The sequence below is a fragment of the Empidonax traillii genome, unplaced genomic scaffold (assembly GCF_003031625.1).
Source record: "Empidonax traillii isolate 1590-97213 ecotype Southwest subspecies unplaced genomic scaffold, ASM303162v1 scaffold553:size485074, whole genome shotgun sequence".
Classification (NCBI taxonomy): domain Eukaryota; kingdom Metazoa; phylum Chordata; class Aves; order Passeriformes; family Tyrannidae; genus Empidonax; species Empidonax traillii.
The window spans coordinates 231,355-251,676 of NW_020955746.1; the positions used below are offsets into that span (position 1 = coordinate 231,355).

The 20,322-nt window shown below is 49.4% G+C and overlaps 3 protein-coding genes and 1 long non-coding RNA gene across 7 annotated transcripts in view; 2 read left to right on the plus strand and 2 right to left on the minus strand.

The window, feature by feature from the left end:
- Nucleotides 1–412: 412 nt before the first annotated feature.
- Nucleotides 413–5,862, minus strand: ACKR2 (atypical chemokine receptor 2). 2 transcript variants are annotated; one of them, XM_027897622.1, is made up of 4 exons: nt 5,851–5,862; nt 4,206–4,463; nt 3,551–3,608; nt 413–1,903 (listed from the first exon to the last, which is right to left on the minus strand). In XM_027897622.1, exons 2-4 carry the CDS (start codon nt 4,227–4,229, stop codon nt 783–785), a joined length of 1,203 nt encoding a protein of 400 aa, XP_027753423.1. In that variant the 5' UTR covers nt 4,230–4,463; nt 5,851–5,862; the 3' UTR covers nt 413–782. The 2 variants fall into 2 exon arrangements, with proteins under 2 accessions (XP_027753423.1, XP_027753422.1); XM_027897621.1 differs by lacking the exon at nt 5,851–5,862 and having other exon boundaries at nt 4,206–5,374.
- A 2,537-nt stretch (nt 5,863–8,399) lies between these two features.
- On the plus strand, nt 8,400–12,423 carry HIGD1A (HIG1 hypoxia inducible domain family member 1A). The gene is made up of 3 exons (XM_027897623.1): nt 8,400–8,540; nt 10,371–10,505; nt 11,333–12,423. Exons 1-3 carry the CDS (start codon nt 8,438–8,440, stop codon nt 11,380–11,382), a joined length of 288 nt encoding a protein of 95 aa, XP_027753424.1. The 5' UTR covers nt 8,400–8,437; the 3' UTR covers nt 11,383–12,423.
- On the minus strand, nt 8,552–12,772 carry LOC114064503. Its single transcript, XR_003572769.1, has 3 exons — nt 12,505–12,772; nt 8,989–9,263; nt 8,552–8,679 (listed from the first exon to the last, which is right to left on the minus strand). It is a non-coding gene; the product is annotated as an uncharacterized LOC114064503 (long non-coding RNA).
- Nucleotides 12,773–12,889: 117 nt separating this feature from the next.
- CCDC13 (coiled-coil domain containing 13) overlaps nt 12,890–20,322 on the plus strand; it is a 28,874-nt gene continuing 21,441 nt past the window's right edge. The window contains exons 1-4 of one of the 3 annotated variants that reach the window (XM_027897616.1): nt 12,906–13,003; nt 14,636–14,779; nt 14,883–15,103; nt 19,103–19,251. In XM_027897616.1, coding sequence (XP_027753417.1) covers nt 14,889–15,103; nt 19,103–19,251 — 364 coding nt within the window. In that variant the 5' untranslated portion in view covers nt 12,906–13,003; nt 14,636–14,779; nt 14,883–14,888. Of the gene's footprint in view, nt 13,004–13,181; nt 13,416–14,635; nt 14,780–14,882; nt 15,104–19,102; nt 19,252–20,322 lie in introns of those variants that run through there. The other 2 variants (XM_027897615.1, XM_027897617.1) reach the window with 2 other exon arrangements.

Sequence of the window (20,322 nt, forward strand, 5' to 3'; positions counted from 1 at the left end):
TGAGATCCACCCTGAGCCTGCCCTGACACAGCTCCAGCCATTCCCTGGGGGCTGTCCCTGCTCCCCCCAGAGCAGAGCTCAGTCCTGCCCCTCCTCTGCCCCTGCCCAGGCAGTTGGAACTGCAGGGAGGTCTCCCCTCAGTCCCCTCTTCTCCAGCTGAACACACCAAGTGCCCTCAGTGCCCTCACACAGTTTTAAATCAAGGCCCTTCTCCATCTCTTTGTCCTTCCTTTGGACACTCTCTGATGGCTTCATATCTTCCTTAGATTGTGGTGCCCCAAAACTGCCCTAATATTGAGGTGAGGCCACCCCATGTCAGAGAAGAGAGGGACAATCCCCTCCCTGATCCCCCAGGACAGGGTTGGTCCTCCTGGCTGCCAAGGCACTGCTGTCTCATGGTCTTTCCCAGCACTGCTTTCCAGCCTCTCATTCCCAGTCTGTCCATCCATCCAGGGTTGCCCCATCCCAGGGGCAGAATCTGGCACTTCCCTTTGTTGATCTTCCTGTGGTTGGTGATTGTCCAGTGCTCTGATTTGTTGAGGTCTCTCTGCAGGGCCTCCCTGCCTTCCAGGGAGTCAACAGCCCCTCCCAGTTTTATATCAACAGAAACAAATCTCACAAGTACTTTCCCAATCCCAGCATGGAAAATCCCCATCTCGAGGGCGGTGCTTGGATGAACTGTCTGGTTACGAAGTGTTGTGGGCTCACACCAACTCCACCCCATGGCAAGGACCAAATGCAGCCCAGGGGGCACACACATATAGTGTAAACAACGTAAATATTTATGCTACAGTTGTGATACTCAACATTTCTATCTCAGCCACGTATCTGCTGCAAGATGGGCTTGTCTCCAAGGGCTGGATGTGAAAGAAACCACTGCTTCTGAAAATGGCCTGAGGGATCTTCCACAGGTAGGACCTGAATCGTTTCTTCACAAAAGCATAGAGCAAGGGGTTGAGGCAGCAGTGGACAAAGGACAAGCTCTCCGTGACCTGCATGGCGTAGTCCAGCTTCCTACTGCTGTCACAGCTCCTGATCACACCGACATCCTGCAGGGAGTGGAGGATGAGGACAACGTTGTAGGGACACCACAGGGCAAAGAAGACACCCACCAGGGTGAAGACCAAGCAGAGGGCTCTCCTGGAGCCAGGCAGCTGCGACGTGCTGAGGACACAGGCGATGCGGGAGTAGCAGAACACCATCAGGAGGAAGGGCAAAAAGAAGCCCAGGACGTTTTGAGTGACCCGAAAGACGACTTTCCAAAATAAGTGGTCCTGGCCGTAATCCTGGGTGCACGTGGTGGTTTCGTTGTGGATTTGCCTTGTGCTGGTGAAGAGGCCATCAGGAATGGAGAGAAGTATGGAAAGGATCCATACCACCAACAAGCCGAGGACGGGCTTCCTCCACGACGCGGAGCTGTGGGCAGAGCAAGCGTGAACTATCTGCAGATACATGTCCAGACTCATGCAGCTCACCAAAAAGACACCACTGTAGAAGTTCAGAGTGTACATGGCATTTAAGACGGGGCACAAAGCGTCCCAGGGGACCCCCCGAGAAATGTGCAGAGCCCAGAAAGGAAGGGTCAGCAGCAGGAAGAAGTCTGAAACCACCAGGTTCAGCAGGTACACCTCGGTCATCTTCTTCTTCTTCTTCCTGAGGTACATCATGAGGACGACGAACAGGAGGGCATTCCCGGCCATGCCGAGCAGGAAGACCACGGTGTAAAAGGAAGGCAGGAACACCTGGGTGAAGGAGAGCACCCCCTCCTTGGTGCAGAGCCCGTACTGCCCATAATCCACCTCGTCCAGGTACTCGTAGGGGTACTCGCTGGAGTTGGCCCCATCCAGCCAGGGGGTCGTGATTGTCGTCGTCGCCACCAAGGTTGCATTTGGTGAGTGGCTGCCTAAGAGCAGAAGACAAGGGGAGGGGATCAAAGCGTTTGAATCCACACAGGAAGCAAACACCACGTCGTGGAGGGTTGTCCTTTAGATCGCAGAATCATAGAATTGTAGAATGGTTTGGGTTGGAAGGGACCTTATGGGTCATCTCGTTCCACCCCCTGCCATGGGCAGGGACACCTTCCACTAGCCCAGGTTGCTCCAAGCCCTGTCCAACCTGGCCTTGGACACTTCCAGAGATGGGGCAGCCACAGCTTCTCTGGGCAACCTGTGCCAGTCCCTCACAGCAAAGAATCTTCTCCTAATATCCAATCTAAACCTACCCTATTTTAGTTTGAATCCATTCCCCCTTGTCTTGTCACTCTGTGCTCTTGTAAAAAAGTCTCTCTTGGTCTTTCTTGTAGGCTCTCTTCAGGTACTGAAAGTTCAGAGGTTTAAATTTCTATCCACTTTCTGGTAAGTATTCTGTGTCCTGCACTCCTTGGCCTTTGTTTAATTGTGAGGACAACTGTCTACATAGACATCAAAAAAACCTAAATTCTGCTTTCCCTACTCTGAAATATAAAGCTTGAAATTCAGTGATCACAGGCTCCTCTGACATAACCCACTACCTCCTCCTGACACCGGAACAAGCTTTTGAGGAAGTTTGTGCTCTCAGTTACAGGAAATCCACCACCACACCTCGCTGTGAGCTGCTTATGTTCACCTGGGTCACTACTGAGAAAGGGCCACCTCAGTCCTTGGTGAAGCAGAACCTGCCACCAGCACCTTTGTGTTGGTGGGGCTGTTCCCAGAGGGGAAATGCTGAACATCTCCCAGCTCCTGGTGGGGCACTGACCACTCTCTGTGCCAGCTCTAGGACACCAAGACATAGATTCTTGTAAAAAGTATTAGTAAGTGGAAAACATAAAATCAGAGATTCAGGGAATCCCAGAATGGTTTGGGCTGGAAGGGACCTTAAAGACCATCTCATTCCAACCCCCTGGGCTGGGACACCTTTCACTAGAATAGGTTGCTCAAAGACTCATCCAAGGTTAAGGACAGGTAGGCACCAGAATCAAGTCCTGAATCAAGGTTAGAGGCAGAGATTTAGCTGGAAGAATGTTATTGGAATCGATTCTGCACGAGCCAAGGCACGAGACATCCCCCGCACTCGGACACTCCCCAGGACTGGCCTCAGTTGTTTAGACAGCTGCAGCCCAGATGTCGGGGGATGATCAGTGATCTGCAGCTTCCTATTTCCGGATTCTGATTTTCGGAGTGAAAAGCCCACCACACAAACAAGAACACTGCCAGGGTTTCAAAAGAAGAGCCCATCTGCCACGGTGGGAATGGGATCTGCCTGAGCCATCACCCCCTGTCAGTACCATGTCTGCAGTTTCTCCTCCAGGACCTGTCTGTCCCATTTCCCAAGAGACCTGGAGCCACTGAGTAATGAGAAAATGAAGCTGTTGGTCTCTGGTTGTCCTCCCAAGGAGGACACATCCCATGATGGCCCTGCAAGTTGTAGGGATGGTTCCCTCCCCACAAACATCCCAGAAAAGGGGAGCCCCTCCACCCCACATGGATTAAGGAAAGCTCCCAAGGCTCCAAGCAGGGGGTTGAGGATGACTGTGGATGTGCAGCTGGAAGGGGTGAAGCTCTGGACATACCTGCTGTGGTCCCACGCCTAAAATTGCTTAAATACCCATTCCAGGAAACTCCAGGCAGCTGAAAAGAAAATAAAAAGTGATTTCAGCTGTGTTGAAATGTTTTCTTGCTGTCTCACAGCTCTTTGGCAAGAGCTGCAGGGCACTTCAGACAGAGCAGGGATGGAGAGCAGGGATCTGCCACGGCAGAGTGTTTGTCTGGGACTTGTTCTGGGAATGAGCTTTTTAAAATTTTTTTCCTGTATCATATTTTGGAAGAAATTCACCCCCAGCCATGTATAGCTGTGGCTCTAGAACATTCCTCACAGAGAGGAAACCAAAGCTGCCCACCCCGCCAATCAACCCAACCAGAATGTGAAATACCCTTCCCCTCACACCCTCTGTGCCCACACCAGGACAAGCTGCTCCCAAAATTTACATTTCTGTCTCTTCCAGCCTTTTCTCCCTCTGCCACATCCTTCTCCCTCCCTATCAGCCTGGCACTGACAATCCACACCCCTGTCCCGGAGCTCAGAGCGGAGAACTGGCGAACACAACATGGGCTGACCTCACAAATTCATCCCAATCCCAAACTGGCCACCTTTCAAAAAGAAAGGAGAACCTCGCCAGGTTTCCCGCACAGCTTTGTCTACGAGCAAGAAGCAGAAAGTGCACTTACAGGAGTTTCTTCCCTTGTTTCCATCCTGCTGAAGGCTCGAATTAGGCTTTTAGGAACCTCTTTCACTTTTGTAAGAGCAAGTGGGCAGGAAATATGAGCTCCCTGGTTTTGTTTTTGCCTTTCCTGGTGTTGGTCAAGGATGACAGCAGTGGATAAATGGTCTCCACCCTGTCTGAGATCCTGTTGTAGGAATCTGCATGTTTTCCAGGAAACCTGAATAACTCACGTGCTCTTCAGATGCTGCAGGATCCTCATCCCCTGCAAGAGCAGAAATGGCCTCTGTCAAAGGTGTTTGCTGGAGAAATTTTTGACAGAAAAGTTATTGACAGAAAAGTTTTTTGACAGAAAAGTTTCTGACAGAAGTTTCTGACGCTTTGACAGAAGAGACCTCAGTCAAAGTGGTTTTTTGGAGAAGTTTCAGAACATTACTCTTGGTGAGTGGTCACCTTCCTTCTTGTTTTCTCATCTCACCACCAGGCAGGGCCATGGAAACATCCTGACCGTGCCAAGGCTTTCCCTGTGCCAGTCCTGGTGTGCTTTATACTCCCCAAACCACCCTGCTCGAGCAGCAGCGATGGCCACAGCTCTGCATCCAACCTGCCCCTTGTTAAGTGGATTCACAGAGAGAAATGTTATTTTTACCCATTTTCATGCATGTCACCATCAGCTGCTGCATTTATATATACCATACAATTATATATATTTTTTTAAATATAATAAATATATATGTGCAACACATCATCAGGGAGGAAGAACCACTCAAAGAGCCCAGACAGTGGGCACACACAGGGAGATGCTGTGGGTGACAGAGGTTTCATTAGCCCAGCAATGAAAATGAAATAAGTTTTTGTTTTTAATTTAGTTTCTGCCCTGAAGCAGGGAGTTAAATGTGCCTCTGAGAGTCACTGGAGAAAGTAGCCTTCGCTGTAATTTATTACAAGATTTTAACTCAATTTGGGGGCTGATAATTGCATAGATTTTTTTGTTTCCTTTGACTGCAGAGCCCTAATGGCTTTGGCAATTAAAGTAACAAGATTAGGGTTAATGGGAAGCACATTTAGAGAGATGGAACAAATGGTTGTCTGAGCCACTTTTTCTCATGCTGCCCAAAATGCCTCATGCTGACTCTGATTCCCCCTGCTCGGAGATGGAGAGGCACAACCACCACACTGCACAATTGGGCTTAGGGAGAAAAGGACTTTTCCTTGCTGTTTTGCCCTGATGCTCTGCACTCAGTTTTAGGGGAGGATTTAAGGCATCTCCAGGATCCCAGTGGATTTTTCCTCCTGCTCCAAAGTACGGTTGGCTTTGAATCAGGAGAAGCTTCTGGATTAACTCTGGGCTTCCAAATCCACTGCCTGGAACACAGCAGGTGGAAAACAATCTCTGCTTGAAAGCTGAAATTGGGGAAAACATAATGAGACAATCAGGAGGGAAAGGCAGAGAAGCTGTGGCTGCCCCATCCCTAGAAGTGTCCAAAGCCAGGTTGGATGGGGCTTGGAGCAACCTGGGCTGGTGGAAGGTGTCCCTACCCATGGCAGGGGTTGGAACAAGATGATCTTAAAGGTCCCTTCTAACTCAAAATATAACCTGGGATTCTGTGAAAACTGAGCTCTGACTTTGCCCTTTGCTGAAGAGCTTCCACTTGATGTCACAGAATCACAGGATGGTTCGGATTGGAAGGGACCTTAAAGATCATCCCATTCCACCCCCTGCCGTGGGCAGGGATACCTTCCACCAGCCCAGGTGGCTCCAAGCCCCGTCCAACCTGGCCTTGGACACTTGCAGGGATCCAGGGGCAGCCACAGCTTCTCTGGGCAACCTGTGCCAGGGTCTCCGCACCCTCACAGGGAGCAGTTCCTTCCGAAGATCCCCTCTAACACCGCCCCCGGGCACTTTGAAGCCATCCCCCCTTGTCCTGTCCCTCCAGGACCCTTCAGCGCCCCCTGCCGGCGGCCCCGCCCCCCGTGACCGCGCCGCAATGCGGAGCGCCCCGAGTGACGTCACGGCAGGCCCCGCCCCCCGACCCGTATAAGGCGGCTTTGGTGGCGTCCCCGCCCCTGATTGGCCGGCGGAGGGCGCGCGGCCGCGCGGCGCGCTGGGAGTTGTGGTCCCGACGGGGGGGCGGGGCCCGGCCGGCCTATAAGATCCGGGGGCGGGGCCTGGCGCGGCAGACGCGGCCGGTACCGGAGAGCGAGGGGAGCGCGGTGAGTACAGGGCTGGGGGGACGGGGACACCGGGGGACAGCTGGGGGATGCCCTGGGTACATCCAGGGGCAGAGGCGCGGAGGAGGATGAGGGGACTTGGGGCTGGAGCGAGGCGGGGTCCCCGTGTGGGGTGCGGGAACCGGGGGCTGCAGTGGGGCAGAGGCCGCATGTGGAGTGCGGGGACCTGGGGCTGCCGTGGGGAACGGTCCCCCTGTGGGGCTCGACTGGACCAGGGTCCCCGTGGGGGGAGCTGGGGCTGGAGTAGGGCAGAGGCCCGGAGTGGGGTAAATGTGCCTGGGGCAGGAGTGGGGAAGGGTCTCCGTGGGGGTCGCAGGGCCTGGGGCTGAAGTGGGGTACCACGTACCCGTGTGGGGCACAGGGACCTGGGCCTGGAGCGGGACAGGGTCTCTGTGTGGGTCTGGAGAGGGGGAAGGCAGCCTGGTGGTGCCCAGGGCCGCCGCCTTGCCGGGAGGGATGGTGGGACCTGTCACCTTCTCACCCTTGTGCCTCCCTCCGTGGGTGACACCTCTCACAGAGGGATCCTGTCACCTTCCCACCCGTGTTCCTCCCCCTGTGGGTGACACCTGTCACACAGACCTCCCTGCTGGGTGTCGGCAAGGTCAGGGCAGTCAGGGTGTGTTTCACACAGTTTCCTCTGCTCTGGGCCCACTCCGGTGTGAGCTGGAAGGTCGTGGAAACCTCTGGGGTGGATGAATTGATTCACTTTCAATACCCTTTTCTTGTGTAAATCCCACCCCTGGCTGTCTCCCCCTCTCCCGAGTGACCGGGTGCTCCTGTTTCCTTCTCCGAATGAGTCAGGCTAAAATTATAACTCTCATTTAGCAAACCAGGGTGGTTGTAGCAGGCACAGAGAGATCAAATCCTTTGTCCTGGCAGAGGAAATGGTCTGAGCCTTTAGTTTGAGAACCAGTCGGTCTGCTCACACGGGTGTGCAGGAAGTGCTGCGTAACCAGGGAGCGCAGCCACCTTTGAAATGTCTCTTTTGCCGGGGGTTACTGGCCCCTGCTTAAATGGGATTCCTGGTGGTTTATTCTGAGAGCTTGGAGTGCTTCCATGTGCCCCCGAGCTGTGTTTTGCTGGGGAGTGTGTTGGTGGCAAAACTGGAACAATAACAGTGGAGACTTTTCTAGCAAAGGCCTCTGTGGTGTCGCTGGGCAGGAATTGTTCATTGAATGGTGCTTATGCCGAGCACTAAGGGCAGAACAGGTCTGGGTGTAATCCATGTAATTCCCAGCATGAAAAGCTGGGATTTTCTGGAGAATGGTCTCACTGGTTTGGTGGTGATGGTTCTGTGAGTGGAGCCTTTCTCAAGGCTGTCGCTGCATTTATTTTCCTGGGAGGCAGGTGAGAAATCACCTGTGCCTGATTTCTCCTCCTGATGTCTCCTCACACGAGTCTACACCTATGGAGGGCTGCAGGACTCGCTCCAGCTCCTCAGGGGTGGCTGTTGTACATCCCTGTGTTCTCCAGGACTCTGGAATTACGCTGAGGTGGGACAGGCAGCTGAGGAGCCACCGGGCAGGGCTGACCTTGTGCAGCGGCTCCCGCTTCCCCGTGGTTGCTGTTCTTGGCAGGGAGTGAGAGGGGAGATGTGAACTCTGCTGAGGTCAGAGCTGCCATAAAGGAACAGCCCGCGAAAGCCAAGTGGTGTGGCATGGAATTCCTAAAAGGAAAGGCAGGCAATGGCCAAAGCTTTCTGTGGCTTCTCGCTGCCTGTGAGCGTGGGGGGGGGCACGTGACAGAAATCTGTTGCTTCCCCACTTCTTTTGTTTTTTTTTTTTTTTTGTTCTGTCCTGTTCTTACCAATCCTGGTAAGTATAACAATCCTGCTTCTCAAGGCTTCACTTGAATTAAATCACCTGTCCGTAGCTCCTGTGCTTGTATCTCACTGCCTGGATATTTGTGACTTGGGGGCAATACACAAGGGGTTTTTCTTTCCCTAAAGATTCTCTTAATTTGGGGTTTCTAAAACCTGAAGGGAGGCTTTTTGTCTTCACAGCCACCATGTCACCCAGCCAGGAATCCGTTTACCCTGAGTATGAGACTGACAGCAGCCAGACCTCGAAGCTGATAAGGAAATTTAAGGAGACGCCATTTGTGCCCATTGGTGAGTTCACAGGCAATCGATGTGATGTCAACAGCATCACTGTTCACCTTCCTCCTCTGAGCAGGAAATTACTGGGAAATTACTTCCCCATTTAGGCTTGGTGACAGCAGTAATCCTTCTGCCTGGAGTGGTATTTGTCCTGCAAGAAGGAGGGAAATTAATGAGGTCTGTTGCCTTAAATAGAAAACTCAGGCCTTAACAAGGAAAAAACCCCAAACCAACAAACCCTGAAATGTTTAGGTGAGCTTAGAAATGTGTTTAAGTGATGCTGTCTGGTAAGGAATGTTGTGCAGGGTTTCTGGGAATTATGTGATCACTAAGAAGCGACTTTAAAGCTAACAAAATACAAACTAGAAGGATTTAAATTACAGCCAGTCTGCTAAACATTTCACCCCTCTGCTGCCACCCCTTAGTTTAAAATGCATCCCTGTAGTAGTTTTTATGTTACCCCAGCTTGAAGAGCCAGTGGAGTTCTCAGCCTCTCAGCTGAGAGCCCCAAAAGCTGCTGAGGAGAGCAGGGATGGGTCTTGTTCATCCTGACAGCTTTCCTCTGACACCAGACACATTTTGATTTCCAGCCTCCTGAAATGAAGAGCAGTTGGGTCACTCGGGGTGAACTGTTCCAAGTGTTTGCCAGCAGATATCCGTCACTGGTTCCTGAGGTCACAGGACTTTGTCTCCCCCTTGCTCAGGCGTACTGTGAACTCCATGAGTTCAGGTTCCCTGAAACAGGTTGGCAGAACTCACCTTTGATCTGTGTCAGAGCTGGGTTGGAGGCCCTAAAACTCTTAATTGGTATTTAATGGAGGTACCACGTGAATTAAGGGCTTATGGCCTTCTGGTGGAGCTGGTAATACTCCAGGCTCAGGGAGACAAACTGCTTGTGCTCCTGTCAGTAAAATATACACAGCACTTAACACTCGGCAGCCACCTTTGAACTGTGTAAATAACTGTCCTGAAAATGGAATGAAATGGGAGGAATTGGAGAAGTTTGTGCATTCTGTGAGAGCATGGGGGTGCTGTGGTTGGAGCCGGCAAAGCTGGCGCCGTTTGCTCTCTCGAAGGACTGTCAGTGAACTCTGTCCCTGGGAAGGGGCCCTTGCTGAGCCTCCCTCCTCACAGCTTGGGGACAGCAGCATGTGACTTGTCCTGTCCCGGTGGCACCTGGCCAAATGTGACAGCGCCCAAAATAGCAGCCTCAGCAGGCGGGGGAGTACGTCAGGGAGCATCCCACGCTGAGGGACTGAGCAGCAGCTGAGTGGGATTGTTGGGTGCGAGCTTCCTTCCAGGAAAGGGGGTGCAAGGAGCCCTGGCTCTGTCTGAAAAATATCCAAGGAATTCCGATGCCTTGACCTGCTTTTTTGGCATTTTAATGCTGGTGAAAATCTCTTCCCTGCACTGACTTGTGCATTGAATGAGGTGGCACTGGAGTGGAAACAGGAGAGGGGCCAGGACTTGCCACTACACACACAAAAACAGAGGGAAACATGCTTATTTTAGGATGAGAAGCTCAAGTTGTGCCAGGGGAGTTTTAGAATGGATGTTAGAATAAATTTCTTCACAAAAACGGTTGTCAAGCACTGGCACAGGTGCTCAGGGCAGTGACGGAGGGATTTAAAAACCATTTAAAAGCCACATGGATGCGGCACTTGGGGACTTGGTTTAGTGGTGGCCTTGTGCTGGGGAACAGTTGGACTCAGTGATGTTAAAAAGGTCTTTTCCAACCTAAAGGATTCTATGATTCCCGGGACATTTTGTTTAGGTGGGGTCCCCTCACTCCTCTGGATGCCCCGGATGTCCCCTCAGCAGGATGTTCTCCTTGCCTTGCAGGGATGGCTGGGTTTGCTGCCGTGGTTGGGTACGGGCTGTACAGGCTGAAGCACAGAGGTGACATGAAAATGTCCCTTCACCTGATCCACATGCGAGTGGCAGCCCAGGGCTTCGTCGTGGGAGCCATAACGTGCGGTACGTACGGGATGGGAGCTGCCCTGGGAAGTGGCAAACCACGGGGAGCCTCTGGGATAACACGGTGTGTGTGACATGTCCTCGGGGTGGAAGTATCCAGAACGTTTATTTCAGGATGTTTGTGCTCGTTACTGGTGTTTGCTCAGCCTTTCTGGAGTTATCTGTTAAGTACAAGTATTTACTGTTAAACTGCACTGACCTTGAGAGTAGTGGTTTTGAATACTTCAAGATGTGGCATGTGAAGTTCTGCAAATGTGGAATTAGAGGCAAAGAAAAAAAACCACTTATCTGGCATTAATATTTTCCCCTGTTGCTGTTTCTGAATTTAATGTATTAGAAAATCAGCTTGTGTAGCCTGTGATATTATATATATTTTACATATATATATATATATGTATCTATCTCTGTCTCTCTAGATATATATATTTTCAGGACTGGACTTGTGTCCCTGAATGTCCTGAGTGATTTGTACATCCCAAGTCTCATCTAAGCATTGCAGCTGTGTATGTGTGGATATTCTGTATCCCTCGAGACGCTGTTTCTCCATACTGTATTCCCAGGAGGTACAGCAGGAAAGCCTGACTTTGGCTGCAAAGCAGACCAGAGTTGGGGTGGGATCTGCATGTTGATACACTGTATTTTCACAGCCAGTTTCTCTGCACATGAAGAGTTCTGCAGCCATCACTGCTATTAGGAAAAAATGCGGCAGAGGAGGAAGGGAAACATTTTTTCTCCTGCTGAGAATACCTGTTTCTGTTCAGATTTTAAACCCCATTGTTTCCTGTTTCACCTAGCTCTTCACTGTGCTTTTGTTTCTCTCTTTGCAGGTGTGCTGTACTCGATGTTCCGGGATTACGTGGTGAAGCCCAAGGAATAATGGAGAGTTGTCTGAAGCCTCTGTCCTGGTGGTGGCCTGTGCACTGCAGCTCCAAACCTCATACCAAGGGTTTCTTGAGCAAAAAAAAAAAAAAAAAAGAAAATAATATGTGGCATTAGAGATTTGTTCTATTTGTGTATGGTACACTGTGCTGAAGCTGGAGGCTTAAATGATTGTGCACTGGGGGAGTGGGTATTGGGGTCTGGTTCTCTCTGATTGACACCACCACATCCTAGTTTTTAGGGGATACAGTGGACTACAATCCCTTTATCTTACCCTTCAACTCAGTCCTAAAATTGGAGACTTCTTTGCCCAAAAACACAAAGCCTGAACTGGCTTCTGACAGAGAGTGTCAGGAGTGCCCTGCTGTCATTTTTTATCCTCTGCCTCCAACTTTGTAATTTAGAAGCTTCCAGTAGCACTAAATGACTTCTAAAATATTGAGAGATGTATATAAACATCTATTTTTTTTATTTAAGGCATGAGATAAGTACTTGGTATGTCGCAGCTATTTAAATGTTATATTTATTCATTGTTAATGAAGACACGGGCTCCCTATTTTTGCTATATCAGATCCTCGGATTAGTGTATTTTGTAACTTTATTTACAGTGTTCTTCTGAATAACATCTAAATGTAACATTTAAAATACATATTGTGAAAACTAAGCCTTGATTTGGTGTCCTAATGCTTTTAAAGTGTTCGACCCAGCTCTGGTTTCTGCAGTATTGTTCCCCCATAGGAAGTTTTAAAATACTTAAATCTGAAAAGCCCCATCACCTCTGAGGTGTTAAAGCCCTTCCCTGCGAGTTATTTTACACTCACCTCCCCCTTGTACCTCCAACAGCAGTCACAAAAATAAAAGCCAATTTATAAAAAAAACCCCTCATTTTCTCCTGTTAGCATACATTCCATGGTGGCAGTATCAGATGTTACAGGTGTCTCTGTGTGAAATAGCACAAGGTACAAACAGCACCTGTCCGTGACGTGTTGTACAGAGCAGCGGGAGGTTAAATACGAATAAAAGTGAGCCCTGGAGATAACAAGTGTTTGCCTGTGGGTTTGTGTGTGTGTAGGGGGGGAACATTCATCCCGTTCTAGAGGCATGGCGTGAGCTGCTCTACCTGTATAAAAACGACCCGAGGAGGGTGCAGCGCTCCTGGAAAGAACATTCCCCGCCGGTGCTGTCCTGGATTCCCATTTCCTCCAGCCCTGCTGCCCTTGACGGCTCCCGCACGGAGGGACAGGGGAAGGCGGCCGGGTTCGCGCTGACGCCTTTTCCTGTTCCTCCCGCCCTCTTCCCCCCGTCTTCCCCAGCGCGGGGCGGGAGAAGGAGCCGGATCCCTTGTGCCGCCACGCCGAGGGGCCGGGATTGGTGCGGGAATTCCGGGAATGGCGGGATGGCGGGCGGGGAGCGGGGCGGGGCCGTCATGGCGGCCGCGCTGAGGGGGCGGGCGCGTGCCCGTTGCCATGGGAACCGCGTGGGGCCGGGATCGGGATCGGGACAGGGATCGGGACCGGGATTCGGAGCCTCATCCCCCGGTCCCGGCTCTGCCCAGGAGGGACGGGGGAGACGCGGGAGGGCTCTGGCCGTGCCCTCGGGGGCCGGGAAAGGCGGTTCGGGTAGGACGGAGGGCGGTGCGGGAAGAAGGGGCAGCCGGCCCGGGGTTGGGAGGGCGGCGCGGCGCTGCCGGGCCATGTCAGGTCACCGCAGGGCGGTGACACAATTGTAGGGTTACGATTGCGATTGATAAACTAAAACACAAGAAAAACGAGGGAGAACTTTAGGCTGGGGGCGGCAGAGCGCTGGAACAGCTCCCCAGGGAGGGCGTGGAGTCTCTGGAGACATCCCAGTCCCACCTGGGCGCGTTCCTGTCTCACCTGCTCCAGGTGACCCTGTTTTGGGAAAGGGGTTGGACTGGATGATCTCCAGAGGTCCCTTCCAAATCCAGCTATTCCGGGATTCTGTGAGGAGAGGGAACTTTGTTCCCCACACAACAGATCCCTGTGTGCCAGGCTTGGAGTCGGTATCCAGGTGGGAAGGGTAAAGGTTGCTCCCACGCCACCAGGATAAGGAGGAAACGGCCTCAAGGTGCGCCAGGCGAGGTTTAGACTGGATATTAGGGAATATTTAATCACCAAATAGGCATTGGAAATATTTTCGTCACCAAATAGGCTGCCCAGGGAAGTGGTGGAATCATCACCTATGGAAATGTTAAAAAATCGTGTGGAAGTGGCACCTGGGGACACGGTTTAGTGGTGAACTCGAGGATGGTGCTGGATTAATGGTTGGACTCGATGACCTGAGGGGGCTTTTCCACTGAAGTGTTGTGTGAAATAGCTGCACCTTGAGTGCTCTGCACACTTCTGGCCTACAGATAATTAATTAACCAGTTAATTAATGATGTAGTGCAAGTGGCAAAGACATCTCTGAGAATAACTATGAAGATGATTTAAGGTCTAAAATAGCTACTCTGCTAAGAATTCTAGGATATTTTCAGAACAGAGACAACTACTGGTTGAACATGTTTTTGCTTATCTTTACTATCTGTAAGGTCAGTGGCTAAATCTATCAAACTTAGTGAGGTCTAATCTAATTGTAAAGTTAGTTACCAACCTGAAGGACACTGAAACCAGAAATTGTCTGAATTTCAAATGCAGTGTCCTTAAATAAGTGGACTCCTTATCTCCACAAGCTTTTTCCCAATCACAGAACCGACCTCAATCAATTAAAATCGATTTTCCAATCAAGGTTTCTATCATTCTTTGATCTTCCATACCCAGAGCCCTGTGGGCTGTGCAGAGGCGCTGGACTCTGCTCTCTGCACTTGTTAATCCTTAGTGCGCCTTCTCCAGTGGGTCTCAGCCCACAAGATACACACAAGCATTTGGGCATTTAATTGCTGCATTAATTACTCAGTGCAGGGTGTGCCTTTAGAAGTATTAAGGGATTTGTTTTCCCAGACTGAAGGTGCACAAGGGTTTTTTGCTGGCAGTAAAACGGAAGGAGAAGGAGCTGGAATACTCGGTGCTTAGAAATTTTGGGGAAAGATGTAAACCACAGTCTTGGTGGCTACTGCCCAAAGGGAACAAAAAACACGCCCAAAACCAGGGGGATTTGCACCTTTCCTGAACGTGGGAAGTCTCCTTTAGTCAAGGAGGGCTGGATGGCCCCAAGCAGTCCATGTTCCTTTTAGCCTCGTTGCTTGGATTTGGCCCCAGCCTGCTCTTCTTTAAAAATATTTATTTAAACAGATCTGTTTGGAGAAGGTTTTAAAGCACTGAATTCTGGAGTGGAAAAGACCTGCCTGTTTAAAAGCCATTTAAGGAGAAAGGCACTTGAAGCAGGGGCGTGGGGCTGGAAAGGAGGAGGAGGAGGTGGTGGGAGACTCTGCAGGGGTCAGTGAGGAAAAGCTGCAAAGCAGCTGCCAGAAGAGGATGTTTTTTTCAAAGCAATGCTGATCTCTGCTCCCTGTCACTTTTTATTTCGTTATGCTTTTAGTAAACAATGGAGTCAGACATAAAAGCGAACCAAGATTTTAAAAGCCAGTTTAAGGCTTATCAGAAGCAACAGCAGAGGCGGCTGCAAAACGTGATGGAGAGGAAGAAGGAGAAGCAGAACAGTCAGAAGGATAATGGCAGCACAAGGGAGACTTTAGGAGCTCCAAATGATCTAAACCTGTTTGAAATAGGACAACCTGTAAACGAAGATGGCAGCAACAGGTAAAGGTGTAGCAGGACCCACGGAAGTGTGTTTGGCTCACGACCTTATGAAATAAGATCTTATGATCAGTATTATTAAGTTGACAGGGCACTTTCTGCCTTCAATCTTGGCCTTTCATTGTCCTGAGAAGACTCTCCCTAACATGTTTACCCTCAGGGCACTGTGATTATTTATTGTCGTTTATTATCAGTGTCTCACAAAGGAAGGGTGCAAGGACAGAGGGGGTGAGGGTGACATGTGAGGGGCAGCCAGGTTCTATCTGACAAAATCCAGTCATTTGGGATCGCTGGCAGTCTCTGCACTGTTGGTTAGTTCCTGCCTAACCTTTAAGCAAACAGGTTCCCTGCATGAGGAATTCCCAAAGGTGGATGTAGGCAAAGCAGCAAAAGGGAGCAAGCCAAAGGCCTGCAGTGCAGAAAAGTGTTCCCTGGGCTGTCTTTGCAATATATCCCGATTCAGAGGATCCCAACATTCCCAGGGCACTGGGCATTCTGGTGTGGATCTCCCTCAATCTTGGGTGTTTTGTTTTTTTTAAGCTGAGTACATAACTGAGTTTACTGGAGCAGAGATCTGAACCCCCTGCTCAGATCACTTCTCTTCCTCCCAGGATATCATCAGCCTTTCCTTCTGACCCTTTCACTAACTAGAACAGGTCTGAAGTTGGGCACACCCCAGAGGTGTCTGCAGTGTTGGCTGTTCAGGGATTTGCTCTGTGTAAGTGGTGAAGCCAGCTGAAGAAATTCCTGCTTCTGCTCCATGCTCAGCCAGCTGTTTGCTAGAAAGCGGATACACCCTCCTGGGCAAGGGTACTTTTTATCTCAAGTCTTTTCAGTGATTTAATTTACAGCTTTAGCCCCACAGACTGTTCCGTTGGCACCACGATGGGGTGATGGGCTGTGATACAGGGGCAGGAAAGAAGAGCTGGAAGCTCTTCTCTCTGGGTGGAAAACCACAGTTAGGAATATACCTCTGAGAGAGTTCCCTCTCCCAGAATCCAGCTTGGGGAAGGGCATCTCTCCCAAGGTTTAAATCCAGCCACTAACTAAGGTTTTTAGTTCCCAAATGCTGATCTTCCCTCTGTGTTATACCCTGCTCAGCTGTTTCTGAAAGTTGCTCCCTCGAGCACCCAAGTGCTGCAGTAGAGCTGCTGTGAAGGTGGAGGGAACCCTGGAGTGAACCACTGAACCTTTCAGGTGCTTCTGGGAACGTGTTGTTCGTGCTGCAAAGGAAATCTGAGTGGAAACAGGGAGCTGAGCTTCTAGAAATTAATGTTCTCACCATTGCATCGTTGTCTTCTTCACACACTGGTCCCTCACCAGGGCTGTCTGATTTGCCAAGCTGTGCTCCTGGCCTGACCTCTACCACCTGTCCTCTTCCCTTCAACATTTTGTCGTGGTAATCTTTAGAAGATTATGATGGAGATCTGATTTTTTTTTAAAAAGATTTTTGGGAGGCCGATTCCCATTGTTCAGATGTTTGGCTGGTGGAGGAAAGGGGTTTGGGTGCTCCCATGGCACACCCTGTGCAATGTGCATCCCCTGAGGTGCAGAGTACAGGAGAGTCCCAGCAGTTCCCTGCTATTTACAGGTCGGTGGTTTGAGCCTGAGTAATCCCAGAGTTATCATTTACCTCTGTTCCAGTGGCACTGGCTGTTAAAAGTCCCCATTTGAGACAGCAGATTTATCTATATTGCCCTTTGCTTATTTACATCTGCATTCAGCAAAAGAGTGGCTATGAGTGTATCAAATCCAAACAGGATTTGCTTCTGGAAGATTCACCAGGGATTCACCAGGTTGTGCTTTGCAGTATTCCCGTGACAACACGTTAGAAACTTGTTCCAGAGGAGCAGCAAGCACTCCATGTGTGCTGCAGGGACAGTGATTTGGGCCTGTCAGTGTTGTTTATAGCAGCACTTGGAAAACATTCTCCCCTCAGAAGTCTCCCTCCCTCTGGGCCTCGGCAGTTCATTTTTCCTTCCTCCCGTCCTACTCCCAAATCTTGTTTAAGGGAGCGTTTAGCTGACATTTCTTCCCTTCTGATTTGTTCTCTCTGTAACTTTTCCCTCCCTGCTCTGTTTGTGTCTTTAAGTGATTCTCCCCATCACATGGAGCTGGGAAAGACACAATTTAACAAAAGTTAAATTCCTTTTTCAGGGTAATTTTTGTTTCTTTCTTTTTTTTTTTTTTTTTGCCTAAAAGGGGCACACAATGTGGGGAATCACCTGAATTCCTGCTCACAAGCTTCACCTGCCTCTGTTTCCTTGAATAAAGTGAAAAGAGTCACCTTTTGCAGCCTGTTTCTTTTGGCTGATATTCTGCAGCTGAGGCACTTGGGTGGAATCTCCTGCCCCTTCTGTAACATGTGGGGTCACTCTGGGATGGGAAGTTTCTCAGAGGAGACTCCAGCTCAGTGCAGTTGGGATTTCTGGGCTCTTCCTCAAGACTTGGAAGCCAGCTCTGAGCAAGACATCCCTGATCAGGTGTGCTAAGAGCTTAGAACTTTCCTTTCATGTTAATCCCATAACTCTTAAAAATCCCTTTGTCCCTGTGTCCCTAATTGGATCTGAGTTCTGTTGCTCGCTTCTGTGAGTGGTACATGTGGGAATAACTTTAGCTGTGCCATTTCTCAGCTCACACTGCTGCCTGCTTTCTTCTCCTTTGTAAACAGCTGCCTTTGATCTCCCTTTGATTTGAAGCTTTGAAACAGAAGTGCATTTCTTAATTACGGATTGTGAATCCTCTCCTGAACTCCCTGTGCTGTTTAGGGAAGTGCTTTAAGGGGTCATTTACTCCAACAAGTGCATTTGGAGGGTGCATCTGAAAGCTCTCAAGCCCAATGGGTGCAAGAGTTTTGCTAAAACTTTGGAATAGAAAAGATTGAGGTGATTATTTGACATCTTGCCTGGCTGTGTCTACATGTACCTACTGTAACGACTGAGCTTTATCCAAATCAAATCTCCAGACTGTAGAGGTTCAGGGTTACACTGTAAATAATAAAAATCTAGGGGTCAATTCAATGATTTAGGTGTGTAATGATAACTGAGATGCTGCAGAGCATTGGGAATTTCCACATGGGAGTCTTAGATTGGGCCCAGGAGACCTCCACCCTCCAGCAGCAGCTGGAGAGCCCAAATGGCACCTGAGTGGGGGTAACTAAATTGAGTTTCAGATTTTCCCAAGGACCCTGTGTCAGGGGGATCTGATAATCCTGAATTCCCACAATGGAGCTGAGCCCCATGAGGCCACAGCTCCTGGATTTTGCATTTGGAGGACCCATCACGTAAGGGCAGCAAAGAGATATAAAGTTATTATTAATTCTCTGGATGTCTTGGAGAGATGAAACCCTTAACTGTTACTAAATGTACTGAAGAATAGGAGAAGCAGGGCTGTTTCTTCCCATTCACAGGCTTTTTTTGATATTCTGTGCTTCCAAATGAATTCCAAAAAGCACCAGTAACAATACAAACTGATGCCAGGCTATGCTGGTGGGGTTCCAAGAGAAGCAGGTGAGGACACAGGGAATTGGTCCTTTATGAATTGCTCTAAAACATTCATTTTTTAAAGAAAGGACCCCGGGAGCAGCTTTTGTAGTCGGTGCTCTGTTGGATTCTGTTGGCTTTGTTAAGCACAGAAAATAAAGCCTGAATGTCCCACATGCTGAATGCTGAGCTGCCTGATTCCCTCTGAAGAACCAGGTGAGTGAGACTGAGATGGCACTGTTTGATACCCTCAAGAGCACTGAAAATGTACCTGCTCTGTGATTTTTTTGCCCCAGACTACACAAGGAAGTGCAGAACTTTTTAAGAAGGAGTTAACTGAATAGATCAGATCATCAGCTTGTGTTCTCATGTAAGTTTTAGGCTATTCTACTTAATTCAGTAAACTCACTCCTGATAAGCTCAGCTCCTCTGCCATATAGTCAGCTCATTACTTTATTTTTTGGGAATATTTGAAGCACATCACACTGAGATTTTTCATTATGGCTTATTTTTTTCCCAGGTTCCTTGAGGCTGGGAACGAGCAGCTGCAGGATCAGCTTCGAGAGGTCCGAGATGAGAACTGCAGATTGTACAAACTGGTGACAGAGAAGGATTTTGAAATAAAGCAACTGCAGAAAAAAGTGCAGGAGGACAGGTTGGCTTTGGCGGGTAAACACAGTAACTTCATATTCTCACCACCTTTGCTGGATGCTGATGGCAGCAAAATGTCCCTTAAAAGTGTAGTACCCTTTTAGGGTAGACAGTGATCTCTGTTCCCCACAGATCTGCCAACTTGTTGTTATTGGCACCAAAAAAAATTATGGTTTATAGAAATCATATTTTGGGAGACTTTCTGTGGATGTCAGAGAGCTGTGTCGCAGCTTTCTCTGCTGTGCAGAATTAAATTCCTTGTTCAGGCTCCTTTTTTTTTTTTTTTTGCCTGAACAGGGCACATGGTTCAAAATCCAGCTTAAAAGTGGCTTGGATGTCCTTGGAAAACTGAGCTGTGCAGGCTGCACCTCCTCCACTGGGTGCCACTGTTGGTCAGGACAGCAGTGATGACCAGGCTGCTTGAGAAGGGGAAAAGCAGCATCAAACAGAGCTACACAACGTCAAATTACATCTTAGTTCTGAAAAACTCCCTGTAGTTTGTCCGTAGGAGAGATGATAAGCTATTCCTGGTCAGAACCAGGAGCCAGATGTGCTGTTGCAGCTTCTCTGGCTGACTAATGCCAGCCCTATCTGTGTTTGGCAAGAGGCTCCCCAACCTTGCTTGGGAATGAAAAGCTTCGATTAAGTGTGTGCAGTTCATTTGGAGACCATCACAGTGAAGCCCCAGCCTGGCTTGGGGAAGTTTAGGACTCACTGTGATCCCTAACAGCCATTATTTGTCATGAAAACTAAGGTAAAAGTAGCTCCTAGATGAGAGGGGGAACACAAATCACATGGAGGAGTAAGAACGGTGGAAATGCTTTTAAAAAGAATAAGTTGCTTTTTAAATGCTTTTTTAATAAAGGCTTTTAAAAACTGGAAGTTTATGCTCTCTACAAGGTTTATAGTAGTGATATTCTGCTCTCAGCAAAGTTCTGCATAGCCCCTTTAATGTCTCTGTAGTTATATGGGATTCAAAATTCACTAAGGGGTGGTCTGACCTCTGTCATCTCACCCCAGTTCTTGGACATAATCTTCCCAGATGTCAGCAGGAAAGTCATTTCCTCAAGAGCACCGAAGGAGGATGGA

Coding starts and splice junctions, on each gene's coding strand:
- HIGD1A (XM_027897623.1), top strand. CDS start 8,438: ATGTCACCCAGCCAGGAATCCGTTTACCCTGAGTATGAGACTGACAGC. Junction 8,541..10,370: donor GACGCCATTTGTGCCCATTG/GTGAGTTCACAG, acceptor CTTGCCTTGCAG/GGATGGCTGGGTTTGCTGCC. Junction 10,506..11,332: donor CGTGGGAGCCATAACGTGCG/GTACGTACGGGA, acceptor CTCTCTTTGCAG/GTGTGCTGTACTCGATGTTC.
- ACKR2 (XM_027897622.1), bottom strand. CDS start 4,229: ATGGAAACAAGGGAAGAAACTCCT. Junction 3,609..4,205: donor AAACAAGGGAAGAAACTCCT/GTAAGTGCACTT, acceptor TTTTCTTTTCAG/CTGCCTGGAGTTTCCTGGAA. Junction 1,904..3,550: donor TAGGCGTGGGACCACAGCAG/GTATGTCCAGAG, acceptor TTCTGCTCTTAG/GCAGCCACTCACCAAATGCA.